Genomic DNA, 17971 nt, shown 5'->3' on the forward strand with positions numbered 1-17971 from the left:
CCACCAGATGTTATAGATTCAGTTTAAGGTTCTCATTTCATTTCCCAAGCTGTTCCATCATGGGCTATAGAACTTGGAATCTCATGGAATTTCCATCTAGCTTACTAGCCCCAAGCAGCTGGACTTACAGAGAGGCATAAAGTCTACTCAAACATATGCTCCTTAAGCTTTTAAATGATAAATGATCCCCCAAATGGACAGATATTTTACCCCAAACTCTAATATAGCTTAATTTTTGGTCTTCAGATTTTCAACCCCTCCCCCACCCTACTTCCAGTCTCCTCTAAGGACTCCCTTGTTAGTACGTACAGGGAACCTTAACACCTTTGACATTAGAGAGGACATCATTCACATCCACCTACCAAATAAACGCTCCCCTCAACATTTTAATTTTCCCACACACTGACCACACGATTGAGGGTGTATTGTACAACATGACTCTCTTATATCAGAGAGCCCAAGGGGACAAAGCCCTACCAAGTTGCTTGGAGATCATGATCATACAGATTTTATTGGCCCAGACAATATATGGCCCACTATCAGTAGTGAAGCTCAGGCCAAATGTGTGTGGTTAAAAACTACTACTTTTATTTATTAAAAAGTTCATTCCCCATAACAACACTGCTGAAAGAAATCTCCCTATCATTACTACCCTAACATATCAGGATTGATTATTTTATATTCACCAATAATAGGCTTGGGTTTAAGAGTACTAACTTAGAGCTGAGTCACTTGTGTCCCCAGCTCCACTATGTAAAAAGAGTAGAAACTTGCACGATTTTATGTATTTTTCTAATATGTAAAATGGAGACACTATTAGTAATTATCTTATAGTCATTGTGACAGTTAAATGTGTCAGCATATGTTAGACACTTTGAATAATTCTTGACATATTAATAGACACATAAATGTTAATTACTATCATCATCATCATCATCATTTCTATAATCTTAGTCATTACTATTATGGTAAATAGAACACTTATGGTTCTATGAGTAAGTTTTCCAAGCACACACATTAAAGATATCATTGTTTTTTTTTTTTTCCTAAGTTTATTTTATGTATTTGGGAGAGAGAGAGAATACGGGAAGGACAGAGATAGAAAGAGAGAGAATCCCAAGTAGGCTCAGTGCTGTCAGCACAAAGCCCAATAAGAGGCTTGATCTCATGAATTGTGATATCATGACTTGAGCTGAAAGCAAGAGTTGGACGCTTATCTGACTGAGCCACCCAGTCACCCCCTAAAGATATTGCTAATCGTTGGCATTTTATGTACTTAATTTATCATTATTAATTCACCATTCAAAAAATGCATCATTATATTTTAGATGATTTGGAGAATAACCTTTGTGTTCATCCTTGTTTTTCCTACTTTTCAACAAAATTTTAAAATGTATATTAACAAATGTATCAAGATACAAAATTAATTGTTCTCAATATTCAATGTTAGTAAATGCACTGAGATTTTAGCTTCACAGGTAGGGAGACTGAGACATGATATGATTACTTCTAAATATCTTTAAATATGATTCACTTTGCCCATATATAAACCAAAAATTGAACTTCACTTTTTTCCATTCCTGTCTCAAAAATAAACTTTGTAAAAGAGTGCAAGTTTGGGTTTCCTTCCATCCAGTTAATCTAAATGCTGTGTGCTCAGGCTATCACTTTTGGGAAGATGATGTAAGAACGTTTCAATATATAGTTGGCATAATTGTGCATAGCTGCTGTCAAGAATTCCTAGGCAGAGACTGTCATCTGAAAAGGTTACTGTGACATTTCTAGAATATGCTTTTTCAAATATGAATGAAACATGTTGCCTTTTTGGTTGAGGGTAGGGAAGGCATGGAACCTGACATTTTCCACGGTGCCAAAATTAGAAAACAAAGTATTAGAATGCCAAGATTAATCAATCACTCAACAAGTATTTGTATAGTACCTACTTAGGTGTTGCTTGCGCTGCTCAGAACTAGCATTTTATCAGATTTAAGTGTTTAGCCAAATGAAACCTAAAAATCAAGGAGTTGCTTTAATCTAAATTATATGGATCTGCCAAGAGAATGTTCCATATGTTGGAGCTTCTGAAGTACCTGCACCCTTTTGAATGAGTATTTTCTATGCTCAGAATTATTATAAATGCAGAATCAAATTCTGCCTATAATAAAATTTTATTCTTTGAAGAAACAGAGCATGAAATTTATGCAGTTAAGATGTATATACATACATATATAGACATATATATCTCACATAAATATATGATATATATATATATATATATGAAATCATTACATTGTATAACTTAAGCTTATACAATATTATAGGTCAATTATATCCCAAGAAAACTGGAAAAAATAAATAATAATTTCAAACAAATAACTTGCAATGTTAAAGTCCTGCTCTTCTAAAAGAAAAGTAGAATGTGCCAGAAGTAGAATCAGTCACTAAGTCTGGCTGTTTTTTGTGTTTTTTTTTTTTTTTTCTTCAAAGATGTATCAGCCTTAACAAAACTATTTAGAAAAGACTTATTTTAGGCTATATTTGTAGTGGGGATAATGGAAATAAATATAAACTGTAACACAGTGGCATGGATTTCACACATTGGTTTAAAAACTCATTTGAAATCCTCTTGATTGTGAAAAGAGAGAGGCAAAGATCATGGCAAGAACCTTAGGAATGCTTCTAAATATTTCACATTGTGGAGGAGGTTTATTCAGATAATTTGGGGATGACGTCGCTGTGCTATCCTTCCTGTGGAGTTGCAAATGTCATGTTCCAAATTCAGGATAATTCCACAGCTGGAAAAGAGTTTTCACAAACTGGCTACCTGTCTTTTATTATGCTCTTATAAATCGTTAATCCTTTCTTATACAAATCCTTTAATTTAATCAAGATGACTCAGTGTGCTACTTTATGCCTAGTTTAAAATAATCCCATTTATAATAATAGTAGAAAATAAGGTTGAACAAATTATATTTATTTGCCTTTTTTTGTTTGTTTTTGCTCCTACTAATTAGAATTATGAAAAGTGCCTTTTTTACCCTGCTGTCTTGCTTAGTTGATTTCCATACCTGAAAAGGAAATAGCTAATTCAGCATAGAGGTAAATATTGTATTTATAGTCTTAAAGAAATAGTGAGATTATCAGAGGAATTGGATGTAAGTTATAACATGTATAATAAATGAGTGGACAAAGAAATTATATATATATTAACATATTAACATATGTTAATATATATTGTTTTGCTGGATTTGGTTTTGGTTGCTACATAAAAAAGTATGTGTATACATATACTTAAAAAAATTAACTATCAATGCAAGCATCTTTGCTCATTCACATCAATTCCTTGGCTCATTTCTTTGGTTTTGTTGTGGGTTCTTGATTCAAGGTTGTCTCTAGAATCTCTATTTAGGTAAGTTTGAAGGCTATCCTCTTTGCATAACAGTAACTTGGTATATTTCTGGCAATTGCAACAAGTGAAATTTACTACAAGCAATCAATAAAATAAAAATCTCTTTATGCCCAGTAGTTATGGCCTATAGGAAGTAAACAAATAAAAATACAAGAAGTAAATAAATTCAAATATTGAACCCTAGTGCCTTTGGGCAAGAAAATGGCAGTTTTCCTTCAACATTCTTTTTCATTATAATCTTTCTCAAAACCTTCCCTGATCAACAGTCCCGTTATTTGGCCTTTTCACAGCACTATTAAGGTCCCCCAAATCATGACTCAGACCCCAGTCACAGCAGACCAAATCCTGGAAAAGGAGTCATCTGTGCTTCTAGCACTTATTTCATTTTATGTCAATTCCCACTATCCTAATTTTTGGTACTTCGCTAATGTTCCAAACACATTTGCAATGTTACTTCATCTAAAATGTTTTGACTTTCTCAGGTCTGTGTGTCTTTTAAGATATATCTCTAATTACCTAAAGCAATTACCCAAAATAATCATTGGCTAATTAACATTTACGTTTAAAATGATGGCCCAGGATAGTACCAGTCTGGAAGGAAAAAGCTTTCCAGTAAATGAATAAAAGAGTCACTGAGACTCCTCCTATAACTTTGAGTAGTTCACTGTTTAAAGAAGGAGGCAGAAATATCATATGCAAATAATATGTATATGTATATATATATATATATATACATATATATATACATATACATGTTTAAAATTAAGTATAATATGCGATAAATCCAATAGTACAATATTTATTAATTCTTCCAACAAATGTTTATTGAGCACCTAAACAGATATAGTTCTGTTTATTGGGCATCACAAAGAACAAAACACAAAATCCATGCTCTCATGAATTTTACATTCTATTTGAGAGAGACAGAAAATAATCTTAGTAAACAATTACGTCATGTAGCAAAGTTAGTAGTGTTAGAGAGAAAACATATGCAGTATCAGAGCAATGAGGACAGTCTAGGGAAATACTATAACTTTCAAGTAGGTTGGACAGAGTAAGACCTCAATTTAAAACTAGCATTTACTAAAGAATTTGGACAAGGTAGGGACGCAAGCTGGGGAAGAGAGAATGGTCAGCGTGAACTCAGGAATGCCAGCAACAACAAAGGGTCAGCTGCTGCGGCACAGGAAATAAATGGGAGAATGTTCTTTGCAAAGGCTTTAAGGATAAAATGAGGATTTTGCTTTCTACTCTGACTAAAATGAAAAGAGTAGTGTTTAGAACCGGGGAACCTCCAAATGGGATTTTGAAAATATTTCTTAGACCTCAATGCTGACAGCAGAGTGTAAGTGGGGCAAGGTAGCAACAGAGAGACCAGTGAGGAAGTTAATTGCTCCTAGTAATTGAGAAAAGGTGTGTTGGTTTAGGGTAGAATGATGGAAATGGAGAGAAGTGGTGGGATCCCGTGTATGTTTCACAAATGAAGTGAAACCACCTTCTCGGATGTGGGCTTTACAAGAAACAGCAGGGTCCAAAATGACTGCAAAGTCTTGGGTTTGAGCATATCATTGGCGTAAAAGGGGAAAGACAGCCCATGCGACTAGCTGCTGCCTCACACTATTCACATCCTGCAGGATAACCTGGTCACCAAGTGGAAGTTCTGAACTCCTCACTGCACTCTTTCAAAGCAACGGGGGAGTCCCGCCAGCCGACCAGATGATAAAAGGAGACCAAAGGTCGGCTGTATTTCAAACTCAGTTGGAACAGGCTACACTTCGGGCAGATCTGAGTCAGCGAGATTTCCATTTATGGCCACCAGGGAGCTTGGCCAGGCCTTCCTGCAGCGCCCCCTACGGGTGCCCGCCCAGGCGCAAGTCCACAGGGCAGGGGAGCTGCAGCCTATGGTCAGCCTAAGCCAGGCAACAAAGGCCAGCAAAGGGGGGTGTAGCTGGTGAAGGCATAATGAAGACATATACAGACACTTAGGTAGATGTGTTAGTCAATGAACCAGATACTCGTAATTCTCAATCTGAAATCTGAGGGCTTTAAAATTTTTGAGACTATCTTAGACATCTAATTGTTCATAATTTATATGTTTAAGTCTCCCAAGGAATCACTGGAACTCTTTTCACTGTGTGACATATCTACCTGACTATATAGACACTCAGCCTAAGAGTATTAATTTATCATTGCATAAACTTTCTTTGATATTTTGTTGAAAATAAAATCAATTGAGAATTGATTGACTTAATCGCCATTTCTAATGACTAAAAGTTATAAATCATTTTATTTCACTTATCCGAATATTTCAAGCATGATAAAGGATGGCAGAATAATTTTTCTCTGTGTTTAAAAAAGTTAATCACAGTGGAAGTTAAGTATTTTATTATGAATACTGAGTATTTTGATAACTATTTTACCATTTTTTGCATTTTCAGTAATAGAGGGATTATACACATATACAAAAATCATGTATAATTTATTATTACTTCCCTAGGGTCTAGAACACCTTTTGGTTTTTATAATAGATGCTCAAAATATTTGATGAATGAAAAAATAAATGGATGAATAAATGAAAAACCCACAGGTATCTGATGTAATCAATATCATGATACTGAGAGACATTTTCCCCATTTGCAATATAAAAACAAAAACTTAGACATATAATAACCTATGTATTGGGCATTCCTTAACAGAGCATCATGTAAGGAAGACTACTGAGAGAGTCTGAGCAGGGCATTATAGGGGTACTTTTTCATTTCAGGATCTCCAAGAAATTTAACACGTAACCTTCATTATCAAAAAATAATAGGATATCTGTTACCAAGGACTGCTTCAGAACTCTGAAAAATGATTTCTGTACAACATAGGATATAGGCAGAAAACCCGGCTGATCAATCTCCTTAACGATAATTTTGGAAACCTGATTTGGATGATACTAGAGATCACTGCTACAATTCTTAAATTTATTAAAATTGGATGATAAAAAAAAAGTGACAGAGCAAGTTAATGTCAGTTTGAAATTATCTGATGAGGATAATTAAAAATATTCAGATCAAGAATTCCAATTACTGATATCCAATATTAATAAAAATAGTTAATGCTGGAAATTTATAAACTAATTTTCAACCAAATGAATATTATGTTTTTAATCATAATTATTGTGAAATGTTTGTAAAATATACTTTCTTCTAATTTTTCCAATTTTTGTTGATTTTATTTGAATGAATGATCCTAGGACATTCAGGATTTTCTTTTCCTTCTGTTTAGTTTTTGTTTTATTTCATTTATCTTCCCTTTTAAACTTTGTCCTTTTTAGGGCACCTAGGTGGCTCAGTCTGGTTAAGCGTTCAACTTCAGCTCAGGTCATGATCTCACAGTCTGTGAGTTCGAGCCCCGTGTCAAGCTCTGTGCTGACAGCTCGGAGCCTGGAGCCTGGAGCCTGCTTCGGATCCTGTGTCTCCCTCTCTGTCTCTGCCCCTCCCCCACTTACGCTCTGTCTCTCAAAGTACGAATAAACATTTAAAAAAAAAAATTAAAAATAAATAAATAAATAAACTCTGTCCTTTTTAGTCAGCCTTCTGGGTATATGAATGGCATCTTGAAATACAATAAGTGAACCAAGTTAGGTTTTACTATGATCTGATGTATCAGCCTTGTAATGTGACTAATTTTAACTAGACCACATAGGTTGTTTTTCATTCACAATTATATTACCACACAAACTGTCTGTAGTCAGTGAAATGTATGCTTTTTCAGCCTGGAAGTTGGGGGGGAAATATCATCCAAGAAGACTGAAATAAATAATTCTGCACTAAGGATATGTCAATATTGTACTCTCACTCCAAAAGCATAGCATTTTCACTAATTGGAAAGCACACAAATCTTTGGTATTGTTTATGATTTCCTCAGCAGGGAATGCGCCTTCCTAGTGTAGGCCCAACAGAGAGCTCCATTTATAAATAAATCATATTTGGAGCTTGAGAGACAAGAGAGCAGTTGGTGGCAGTTGGCTTCTGTGAATCTCAGGGACACCAGATAATTAACTGCCAGTATTTTTTTTTTCCTTTCTATTGAATCATTCATTGACAGAAAAACAGACTTAATTACAAATAAATCTATAATGCCTTTTTGAAAACTTGACATAATCACGATGCTGTATCTTAATGGAATATTCAGCATTATTACTATCATAACTAAGCATTTTCAAAGTCACCATGGGAAGCAAGTATTTTTCCATTAAAGGATTATTTCAGTACGAAATCTGTCTCAACTATTCTTACCTGTAAAACTCAAAGAACAAATGTCATACAAAAATAAAAAAAGTTATATTCTTTCAGATATTATTTTAATGAATATGAACAAAATGAAATGACTGTATTGCTGATGTCTGGGGATATTTAGCATAAAGACAGCCATGTTTTTAAATCGGCTTAATGGTACATGACTATTACTTTTAATTTGACAAGTTTTTCACGTATCAGAGCATAACAAAACTCACTGGAAAAACAATTCATACCTATATCCTATTAACTTGTTTAGATGTCCCAAAGTAACAATAATGACTTTGTGCCCTTACCTGCATTCAGTGGACTTTTGTACCAAGACAGTCCATGAAGAAACTTCTTCTTCCTAGGAAAAGAAATGAAGCTGGAGACAAGGTAGTTGTAAAAACTTGTTTATTTTTTTTAAAAATAAATACAAAAATATAAATATAAAACATTAGCAGATAGAATTTGATGAAATGAAATTGCACAAACGTTTGTATACCAGGTTGCATATCACACCTACTAACACCACATGTACTTTTTTTTTTTTAATTTAATGTACAGAACAGGATATACCTTAAATGTTTTTCTTCACCTTTTTTTTTTTTTAATTATTTTTTATAAAAGCTTCATTTGCAAGGGCAGGACGTGTATCTAACAGAAGCGGCTTGTGAGGTTCCTATCCTGTTCGTGTTTCTGAAATTATCTTTTATTTCTAAGATGGACAACACTGAATTTCCATAGCTTTGGCTCTTGGAAGTGATTAAATAAAATTTCGCATATATTCCATGAGACATCCTACAGGAAAGAATTAATGGAATTAATGAACAAATTAAGAAGTAAATGGGAAAAAATTGTGCTGAGTGGCAGGAAAACTCTCCTGAATATCAAATATTGTGAAGGGGGGGACGGTGCCCGTCCAGTTACCTCCTCTTGTTGGAACGGAATCGATAGCCTAGGTTAAGAGTCTTTGTCACTGTCCCCGCCACCGTACATTTCGGCCAGCTTGTTAAACCGGGGGCCCCACTCTCGGAGGTAATCGTAGTTTTGGTCTCCGTCAGTGGTCCCCGATTCTAAGGAGCTCAGAGACTCCGCGATGGAATCGTTCCCTTCGTAGGCATAGGTTGCCAGGGAGTCGTAGGGGGGCGCGGTGGGGTCGAGATCATGCTCTTTCAGCCTTTCGTTAATGAAATCGCGGACGTCTGTGTTATCCGGGGCCGTGGGAGTCCTGCGAGGTATGAATAACGTCTCCGGGATGATGTCTCGCCGAAGCTTCTTCTCCTCGATCGCTGCAGGATTCCTCAGGGTGCCGATATCAAAGGCCTGGGTGTCCTCCTCTCCGCCACCCTCGTCGTTATAGCTCACGATGTTGTCTCTGATGTCCTCTTTAGACAAGATCAGAGGCTCCTTTTTTCGCTGTCTTTTCAGAGCTGCAAACAGTACTACTATAACTTGAAAAAAAGAAAAGAAGATTCATTAGCGGTCCATCTATTAAAAAATATGCAGCCGAGAATCATTAGCGGTCCATCTAAAAGCACTATATAAATGACGAGTGGAAGCACTGGAAAGGAGCTTAAGTTACTTAGGTTTTCGGGGACAGGCTAGAATTTCAGATTAATTTTGTCCTTCCATCCCTTTGGGGGGTGGGGGGGTGGGGGGAAGGGAGAAGAGATTGTTGAGGTTTGGCCAGGAAGGGTGGTTTAAGTGCAGTGTTTGCGATTTATTTTTAAAGCCATCTGGGATATTTCTCAAATACAGTGAGATATTTTGCCTATTTTTTTTTCCTAAGATCTGTTTAAAGTTAGCTCCTGATTGTACAGACATTATTTCTGTTTTGCATTGAATAGTGACATAAGGTGTTACATAAAAAATAGACAGACATTGAATTCAGCTTCAAATAAAACAATTAAGGACAAAAACATGCCCATAGTTTTCACATCCTTATACAATATTAAAAAGGCAGCATTGTTTGCAAGATATGGAGGTATTGGTTTGGGTTAAATAGCTTTGCTGATGGATTTACATAGATTTCTTTTTGTTACATTGTTAAAAGAAAAAGATTTTTTTTCTTGCATTTTTTTCTTACAGTGTCTTAATTAGTGGAGGGGAAGTGACCTCCTGATTAGACACTCTTGGTTTAGCAATCTTTGAGGTATTACATGAAAGTATGTATTTATGTGAGACCAAAAATAAGTTGTAGGACCACAAGATGGCAAAGAGTGAATTCCAGCTTCTACACTGAATTACCTACAGAAACTATGTGTGAACCTTAGCTAGATACATCTTAAACAATTGTAATGTACAGATAGAAACGTGTATCACTCAGGGCACCTGGGTGGCTCAGGTGGTTGAGCATCCGACTTTGGCTCAGGTCACTATCTGGCAGTTCGTGAGTTCAAGCCACGCATTGGGCTCTGTGCTGACAGCTTGGAGCCTGGAGCCTGCTTCCGATTCTGTGTCTCCCTCTCTCTCTCTGTCCCTCCCCTGCTCATGCTCTGTCTCTCTCTGTCTCAAAAAATAAATAAGAACATTAAAAAAAAATAAAAAAAAGAAACGTGTATCACTCAAAAAGGACATTTCCCTACTTCCCTGACAAGTTACAAATAATAATAAGACAATAATTTTACTAACCATAATGCAATAGCATAAAAGATGGAAGAATATTAATCTCAGATTCCCTCTGGTTGTATGACTTTTCCCACCCTCATTCAGTATCCACAAACATTTTGGAGATGATCCTTTAAAATGATGACTTGGGGAAACAGAAGTGAATTCAATTAGATAAGAAAAGAGAGAGAAAATCTTTTACCAGATATATGTACAGTGAAATATCTATATTTATTTAAATTCTTTAGAATATACACTTATAGGAGATGGAATTTATTATCATTATGAATGGAATATGTCCTCTCAAAATTCATGCTAAAGCCTAAATCCCCAAGGTGATGGTATTTGGAAGTGGGGTCTTTAGGAGGTAATTAAGTCATTAAGTGGGGCCCTCATGAATTGAAATAGTGCTTAGTGCTTTTATAAAAAGCAACAAACAGATGATTACTGCCTGCCACGTGCGGATACAATTGAAGATGGCCGTCTTCAACTAGGAAGTATGCCCTCCCCAAATTTGGAATCTGCCAGTGCCTTGATTTTGGACTTTCCAGCCTCCAAAACTATGAGAAATAAATGTGTGTGGTTCAAGCCATCCAGTTTATGGTATTGTTACAGCAGCCTGAACTAAGAGAATTATATTATTATGTGAAGTTTTGTTTTGTTTTCTCTTTATTAACACAGGACTGTCAGGCTGCTTGCCTTCAAGCTTGTGTGAAAGGGCAAACAAGGGACTTTTTTAATGCAACACAAAATAAAGTTTTAATCCATTGATAAGTATTCTTGACCTTCAAAGTGGTTAAAAAATAAATAGGCCAGCATTAAGTGGAAAAAAAAAAAGTTTATTCTTCAAGTCTTTGAGAAAATGTGACATTTTATTTTGCTTAAATTCATATATTCATGCACGCACATAAACTTGTGATGTAAAGATTTTGAACCTTAGATTACTTATTATCAACCAAACGACCCTACCCAGTAAAAAATGTTCTAATAATGAGGATAATGAAACTTACTAAGATTGGATCCAAAATCCAAGTTCATTTTACTGCTTCTTAAAATGTCAGATACAATGTTTTTTGATTAGGGTCATAGGAATGTGCACAATAGTTTTAAGATAATGCAACTGGAGAGTAAACTTAATCAGATTTTTCATTCAAAGGCAGTTAAAAAGCAATTTGCTCTAGGTTATAAAATCAAGTATTATTGTAGGGAAAATGAACCAGGTAAAGGCATATTTCAACATTATTTCAATGAAAAGGTAAGATAGTGAGACCTCCATCCAGCCATAATACGAACAAAAAAACTGGAAATAAACTTTAGATTTACTAAAAATCTATCTACAACTAACAGCAAAGGGTCTTGCCTTCGTTGAGCCACTCAGAAATTGTATGATTTTGAAAAATGTTTCGAATAGCTCTTTCGGTCTTATTTAAAAAAAATGTAATAACTATCTGACCAGATAAAATATTTTAATTTAACAATATCCTATGGTTAACCTATGTCTGTCTTAAATATTGGAGTTAATTTGGGAGGAGATATTTTATTTATTTATTTATTTATTTATTTATTTTAAATTAAAGTTTTGGGTTTTTTTTGAAAGAGACAAGGTGAAAGTGAGCAAGGGAGAGAGAGCGAGAGAGAGAGCGAGAGAGAGAGAGAGAGAGAGAGAGAGAAACAGGGCTCACACAAAGAGGGGGTTCTGCTCACCCAATGTGGGACTCGAACTCATGACCTGAGCCAAAGTCTGATGCTTAAGGACTGAGCCACCCAGGCGCCCGGAAGACTTATTTTGATAACAGAATTTCTGATTTACAAATATACAATGTAGAAATAATCATATTTTCACACACGTTTCTTACCCAACAGAATAATGATGCAGAGGAGAATGGCGATGAGGGCCCCGGTGCTGAGACCCGCGGGGAGGAGCAGAGCTTCAGCGCTGCAGGACTGCATGTTGCCTTGGCTGTCGCAAGCACACACTCGGATGGTCAGCGTGCCTGTGCTGCTCTGAATTGGATAATCGTTGTCTGATATCACCACGGGCAAGAGATAGGTACTTATTTCATGTCTATTGAATCCATTTTTTCTGGTTAAAATTCTGGCAGTATTATCTAAAATAAATTTGAAAATATTAAAAATGGCTTGGGATAGTACCTTTCTCTCATCTTGATCATTGATGGTTTGACATATAAGTAAAAAGATGTTCATGTAAATTATAAAGTTACTGTCAGTTTTCCTATAAAATGTATGCAGTGTAACTAAAAGATAAGATAGATTAGATAGCTGGAGGTATCTGATACTATGCTTATTTATTAGATTTCCAACTAATTTTCAGATAATGCTTTTAAAATGGCAAGTTTTTATGAGAAGGATTGCAAGGATGATAGCATATTGGTTTTCAGAATTTTCAGAAAACATACATATGCGTACGAAGAAAAAAATCATAGTAAATGTTTTTTTATTTATAAATTCATGTATATTTACGTACAAACACACACACACACAGCACACACTAATCTAATTTCATGAAGAAAAATGTGAATGGGCAAATGTTAAGTGTAGTTGCGCTCTTAAAATCAACAATGTACTCCAAACCCTTCAAGAGTCCCAATATATGAACAACAGTGAGCAAGTTATTTATATTTCTGAACTTTAATTTCCCCCCATTAAAATGAATATAACATATAACCCAAAGTACTGGTGGAAGACAGCTGATGTGGGGTGCCTAACAGAGGCACAGAGAAATGTAAGGATTGAATAAACACTAGCATTCTACTACCCAGTATATTGCTACTGAAATTTTCTTTATCTGGTAACTCAGCCAGTATCCTTAAATGGAGGTGGTACAGTTAATAAACAAAGATTTATCCTTGCCTTCTATAATCAGTATTTTTTCAATAAAATCATTACATACTTGCATGATAATTTTCTATTCCGTTTATTCAATGCACTTAGTCTTATTTAGCCGATCCCATAAGCTTGTGTAAAATGCTAACGCAGGGAAGGGAGTGAGTTAGCCAATTGCTCAAATCGTGTAGGACAGAAAAAGAACAGTGATAATTTATTGCAGGTATAGTGGTTGACTATAAAACTGTCATTTCCTAAATTATTAGTAAGAAGTTATTTCTACTACATCGGTTAACTGCATAAGCTAGGAAAGGAGATTAGCAAAATAGAAGATGTACACCTGCAAATTAAAAAAATAAAATAAAAAATGTGACCCTGATAATTTTGCAAATCTGACTTTTCTTCCAAGAAGTATTAGGATATAATTCTTCCAGTCTCAAACCTACACTAAAATTAGTATTTATAGGCATATGGATATATATGTTTTTCTTTTTTTAAGTTTTTATTTAAATTTCAGTTAGTCAACATAAAGTGTATTAATTTCAGGTGTGCAATATAGTGCCTCAACACTTCCATACAACACTAAGTGTTCATCCCAACAAGGGCATTTCTTAATCCCATCACCTATTTCACCCCCCCCCCCCCATCTCTCTGGCAATTATCAGTTTCTTTTCTATAGTTAAGTGTAAGTACGTATTTCTTGGTTTGTCTCTCTCTATCTCTTTTTTCCCCCTTTGTTCTTTTGTTTTGTATCTTAAATTCCACATATGAGTGACATCACATGGTATTTGTCTTTCTCTGATTGATTTATTTAGCTTAGCTCCACCCATGCAACACTTCATTCTTTTTTTTTTTTGTGTGGCTGAGTAATATTCCATTATATATATACATACACCACTTCATCTTTATCCATTGATCAGTCAGAGGAGATTGGGCTGTTTCCATAATTTGGCTATTGTAGATAATGCTGCTATAAACACTAGGATGCATCCTTTTGAAATAGTATTTTTGTATTCTTTGGGTAAATACATAGTAGTAAAAGTTCTGTACCGTGGGTACTTCTATTTTTAACTTCTTGATGAAACTCCATACTGTTTTCCAGAGTGGCTGGACCAGTTTGCATTCCCACCAATCCTGTAAGAGGGTTCCCCTTTCTCCACATCATTGCCAACACTCGTTCATGACAAAAGCCTCAACAAAGTAAGTTTAGAAAAAAACATACCTGAAAATAATAAAGGCCCTATATGAAAAACCCACAATTAATATCATTCTTAACGGGGAAAAATTGAGAGCTTTTCCTCCATGGTCAGGAATGAGACAGGGATGTCCACTCTCACCATTGTTGTGTAACATAGTACTGGAAGTCCTTGGCACAGCAATCAGACAACAAAAAGAAATAAAAGCCATCCGAATCCACAAGGAAGAAGTAAAACCTTCACTATTCGTACCCGACATGATACTCCATATAGAAAACCCAAAAGACTCCACCAAAAAATTGTTAGAAGTGACACATGAAGTCAGTAAAGTCACAAGATACAAAATCAATGGACAGAAATCTGTTGTATTTCTATACACCAATAACGAAGCAGCAGAAAGAGAAATTAAAGAATCAATCCCATTCACAATAGCACCAAAATCAATAAGATACCTAGGAACAAACCTAACCAAAGAGGTGAAAGACCCATCCTCTGAAAACTATAAAACACTGATGAAAGAAATGGAAGTGAACACAAAGAAATGGAAAAACATTCCACGCTCATGGATTAGAAGAACAAATATTGTTAAAATCTCTATATTACCCAGAACGATCTACACATTTGATGCAATCCCTATCAAAATACCAACAGTATTTTCCACAGAGCTAGAAGAACAATCCTAAAATGTGTATGAAGCCACAACAGACCCTAAATAGCTAAAGCCACCTTGAAAGAAAACACCAAAGCTGGAGGCATCACAATTCCAGACTTCAACTTACATTATAAAGTTGTAGTGATAAAAACAGTATGGTACTGGCACAAAAATAGACACATATGGATCGACAGAACAAAACAGAAAACCCAGAAATGAGCCCACAACTACATGGTTAGTTAATCTTTGACAAAGCAGGAAAGAACCAGTGGGGAAAAGACCGTCTTTTCAACAAATGGTGTTGGGAAAACTGGATGACATCATGCAAAAGAATGAAACTGGACCACTTTCTTACACCAAACCCAAAAATAAATTCCAAATGGATTAAAGACTGAATGACCTAAATGTGTGATCTGAAACCACAAAAATCCTAGAAGAGAACACATGTAGTAGTAACCTCTTTGATATCAGCCATAGCAACTTCTGACTAGACATGTCTCCTGAGGCAAAAGAAACAAAAGCAAAAATAGACTATTGGCACTTCATCAAAAGATAAAGCTCCTACACAGCGAAGGAAACAATCAACAAAACTAAAAGGCAACCTACAGAACTTGAAAATATATCTGCAAATGACATACCTGATAAGGGGTTAGTATCCAAAATCTAGAAAGAACTTACAAAACTCAACACCAAAAAAACAAATAATCTAATTAAAAAATGGGCACAAGAATGGGCATTTTTTACAAAAAAGACATACATATGGCAAACAGACACATGAAAATATGCTCAATATCACTGATCATCAGAAAATAAAAATTAAAACTACAGTGAGATACTACCTCACACCTGTCAGAATGGCTAAAATGAACAACACAAAAAACAACAGGTGTTAGTGTATGGTTATATTTAGAATCTTCTTGCCTTTCCCTTTTTTAACTTTTCCAAAGTTTCTAAATGTTAATTTTATCTACAATAGTTTTATTATATTGCAGAACAAAATGTCATTTTGCCCTAAACTAGCCATTCTATTCAAACCATTTTATTAAATATTCAAAAAGTCATCATATAATTATGCTTTCAATCTATGTTAGTGGAAAGTAAAGGAATCTTAACAATTAAAAGCTCCAAGTGTGTTATCACAGAAGCAAGAAATTAAATTTTAAAAACTTATACCATAAAGTTTTTTAAGCTGAACATATAGATAAACACAAGGGTATTTTCTCAAGAAGAGCAATTCCATTTCTCAATAGAATTTCTTTCAAAATGCACGATAACAAATTAGTGAATTTATGCAGGATTATATCCTATATTCCATCTGACTTTAGTGGTGTTCTATATAGTGACATGTTCAGATGTATATTTATAAGGCTTCAACGCTTGCTCTGAGTAACTCATATAAGATCAGGAACTCTCCCAAATATAGGAAGATGCCACTACTTGTGAGAACTGAATTAAGATTAGCCTAAAGGTGCTTACCTAGTAACTGTGAAATGTTGTGATAAGGTAACACTATTTCAAGTCTCTAATACTTTTCAAAATTGAGAGGTGGTTTATTGGGAGCCAGGGCTTGGTTTAACAGGAATATAAATTAAAACACGCTTAGAAAGATGAATGATGTTGCCAGTTCAGTATTAGGGATGTCCAGTCTACGTTCCATATATAGGATGCCAGATTCAGCAAATAAAATAATGGGTGTTGTTTTACTGATATGCAGATGAAAGTGGACATTTTGTGTCTTATCTGCCAACCCTAGGCTAATTTTTCCCATCACAATTATTTTAGACGTTCAGAGGGATACAAAACAGACATTTCAGAAACTCCAATTTAGTAAACAGATGTTACCAGTGGGTGCCCTCTCTTCAACTGATTTGTGCACTTTCTACCATATCAGATATTTCAAATAAAAATTGGGTTAATGTAAAACTATCCATTATTTTCAACTTCTTTCTGATATTCTGAAAGCCACCTAGAGGTGATATAGCCATCTGCCTCTACCAGTGTAGCTACATCGTTATGAAGGTATTTCCAAATATGCCAAGGTAGTAAGGTAGTTATTACATTTATTTTAAGAATAACCATATTTACACTTACTCTAAAATATGTATGCCATTTTGGAAAGATCACCTGATATTGTTAGTTTAACATATACTTATTACGGGGCGGGGGGGGGGGGGGTTAAGCTCTACACACTTTTAGACTAAGATAATTACCACATATATTTTTCAAAGAATAAAGCTGTTCAACTTTTTAAAAATAGTAACTATTTTCATATTTTTTCCTATGAAAATCTGTTTTTGCTCTTTTTGGGAATGCAAGAAATGTAATTTCAGTATTTTTGATCACAGAGACATCGTAATATTTACATATTACACAAAAGAATAGTATATCTTGTCCTTGCAACTGCTTTTGCACTTAAACCCTCACAGGCTAATATGGTTACTTCTCTTTCTTCTGACCCATATTCCATGCCTTCTTGGCTTTGGTGAATCTGTTGCTGCTAAGTATCATTGAAATTTGCACAAGGGTCTCACTGAGTCATTCATTTCTCTACCCCATGTGTCTGATTATTTCCAGCCTTTCTAATGTTTTCAAGATCCAATCTTTTCATTAGTACTCATGTAGAGATTTCTTTCAAATAATTTACTATTTTTTTTGAGATTTTGAGAAAATGAACACTGTCAAGAAATTAATCTGATTAAATACCTTATGAAAACATTTTGTAACACAGATCAATAAATTAATACACCATACATGTTAATTGCTACTTTGGGGAAAAGTTGTAAATGTCACCTTAAATCATAATGACCGTGTTCTAAAATTTACCTTCATTATCCTGTACTGTGAAGTTGGGATTGACAGCAGCTAAACTGAAGAAAAATTTCTGTCCACCTAAAGGGTCGTCTTTGTCTACTGCGCTTATAGTCTGTATTAGCTGGAGAAAAGAGAAAAATGCATATTTATCAAATTATATGGGTATATGCTTAACAATATGTAA

At 34.9% G+C, this 17971-nt stretch overlaps 1 protein-coding gene across 2 annotated transcripts in view; it reads right to left on the reverse strand.

Annotated features, from left to right (window-relative positions):
- The window catches only part of LOC132680702 (cadherin-10), a 172736-nt gene that overhangs the window by 4613 nt on the left and 150152 nt on the right, over nucleotides 1-17971 (reverse strand). The window contains exons 10-13 of one of the 2 annotated variants that reach the window (XR_013554672.2): nucleotides 17800-17908; nucleotides 12141-12392; nucleotides 8605-9128; nucleotides 7989-8041 (exon numbers count right to left, since the gene is read on the reverse strand). Coding sequence is in view for 1 of the 2 variants with exons in the window: in XM_060634396.3 (XP_060490379.2) it covers nucleotides 8638-9128; nucleotides 12141-12392; nucleotides 17800-17908 (852 nt within the window). In the remaining variant the exon portion in view is untranslated. Of the gene's footprint in view, nucleotides 1-7988; nucleotides 8042-8139; nucleotides 9129-12140; nucleotides 12393-17799; nucleotides 17909-17971 lie in introns of those variants that run through there. The other variant, XM_060634396.3, reaches the window with a different exon arrangement.

The sequence above is a fragment of the Panthera onca genome, chromosome A1 (genome assembly GCF_046562875.1).
Source record: "Panthera onca isolate mPanOnc1 chromosome A1, mPanOnc1 haplotype 2, whole genome shotgun sequence".
Lineage (NCBI taxonomy): Eukaryota > Metazoa > Chordata > Mammalia > Carnivora > Felidae > Panthera > Panthera onca.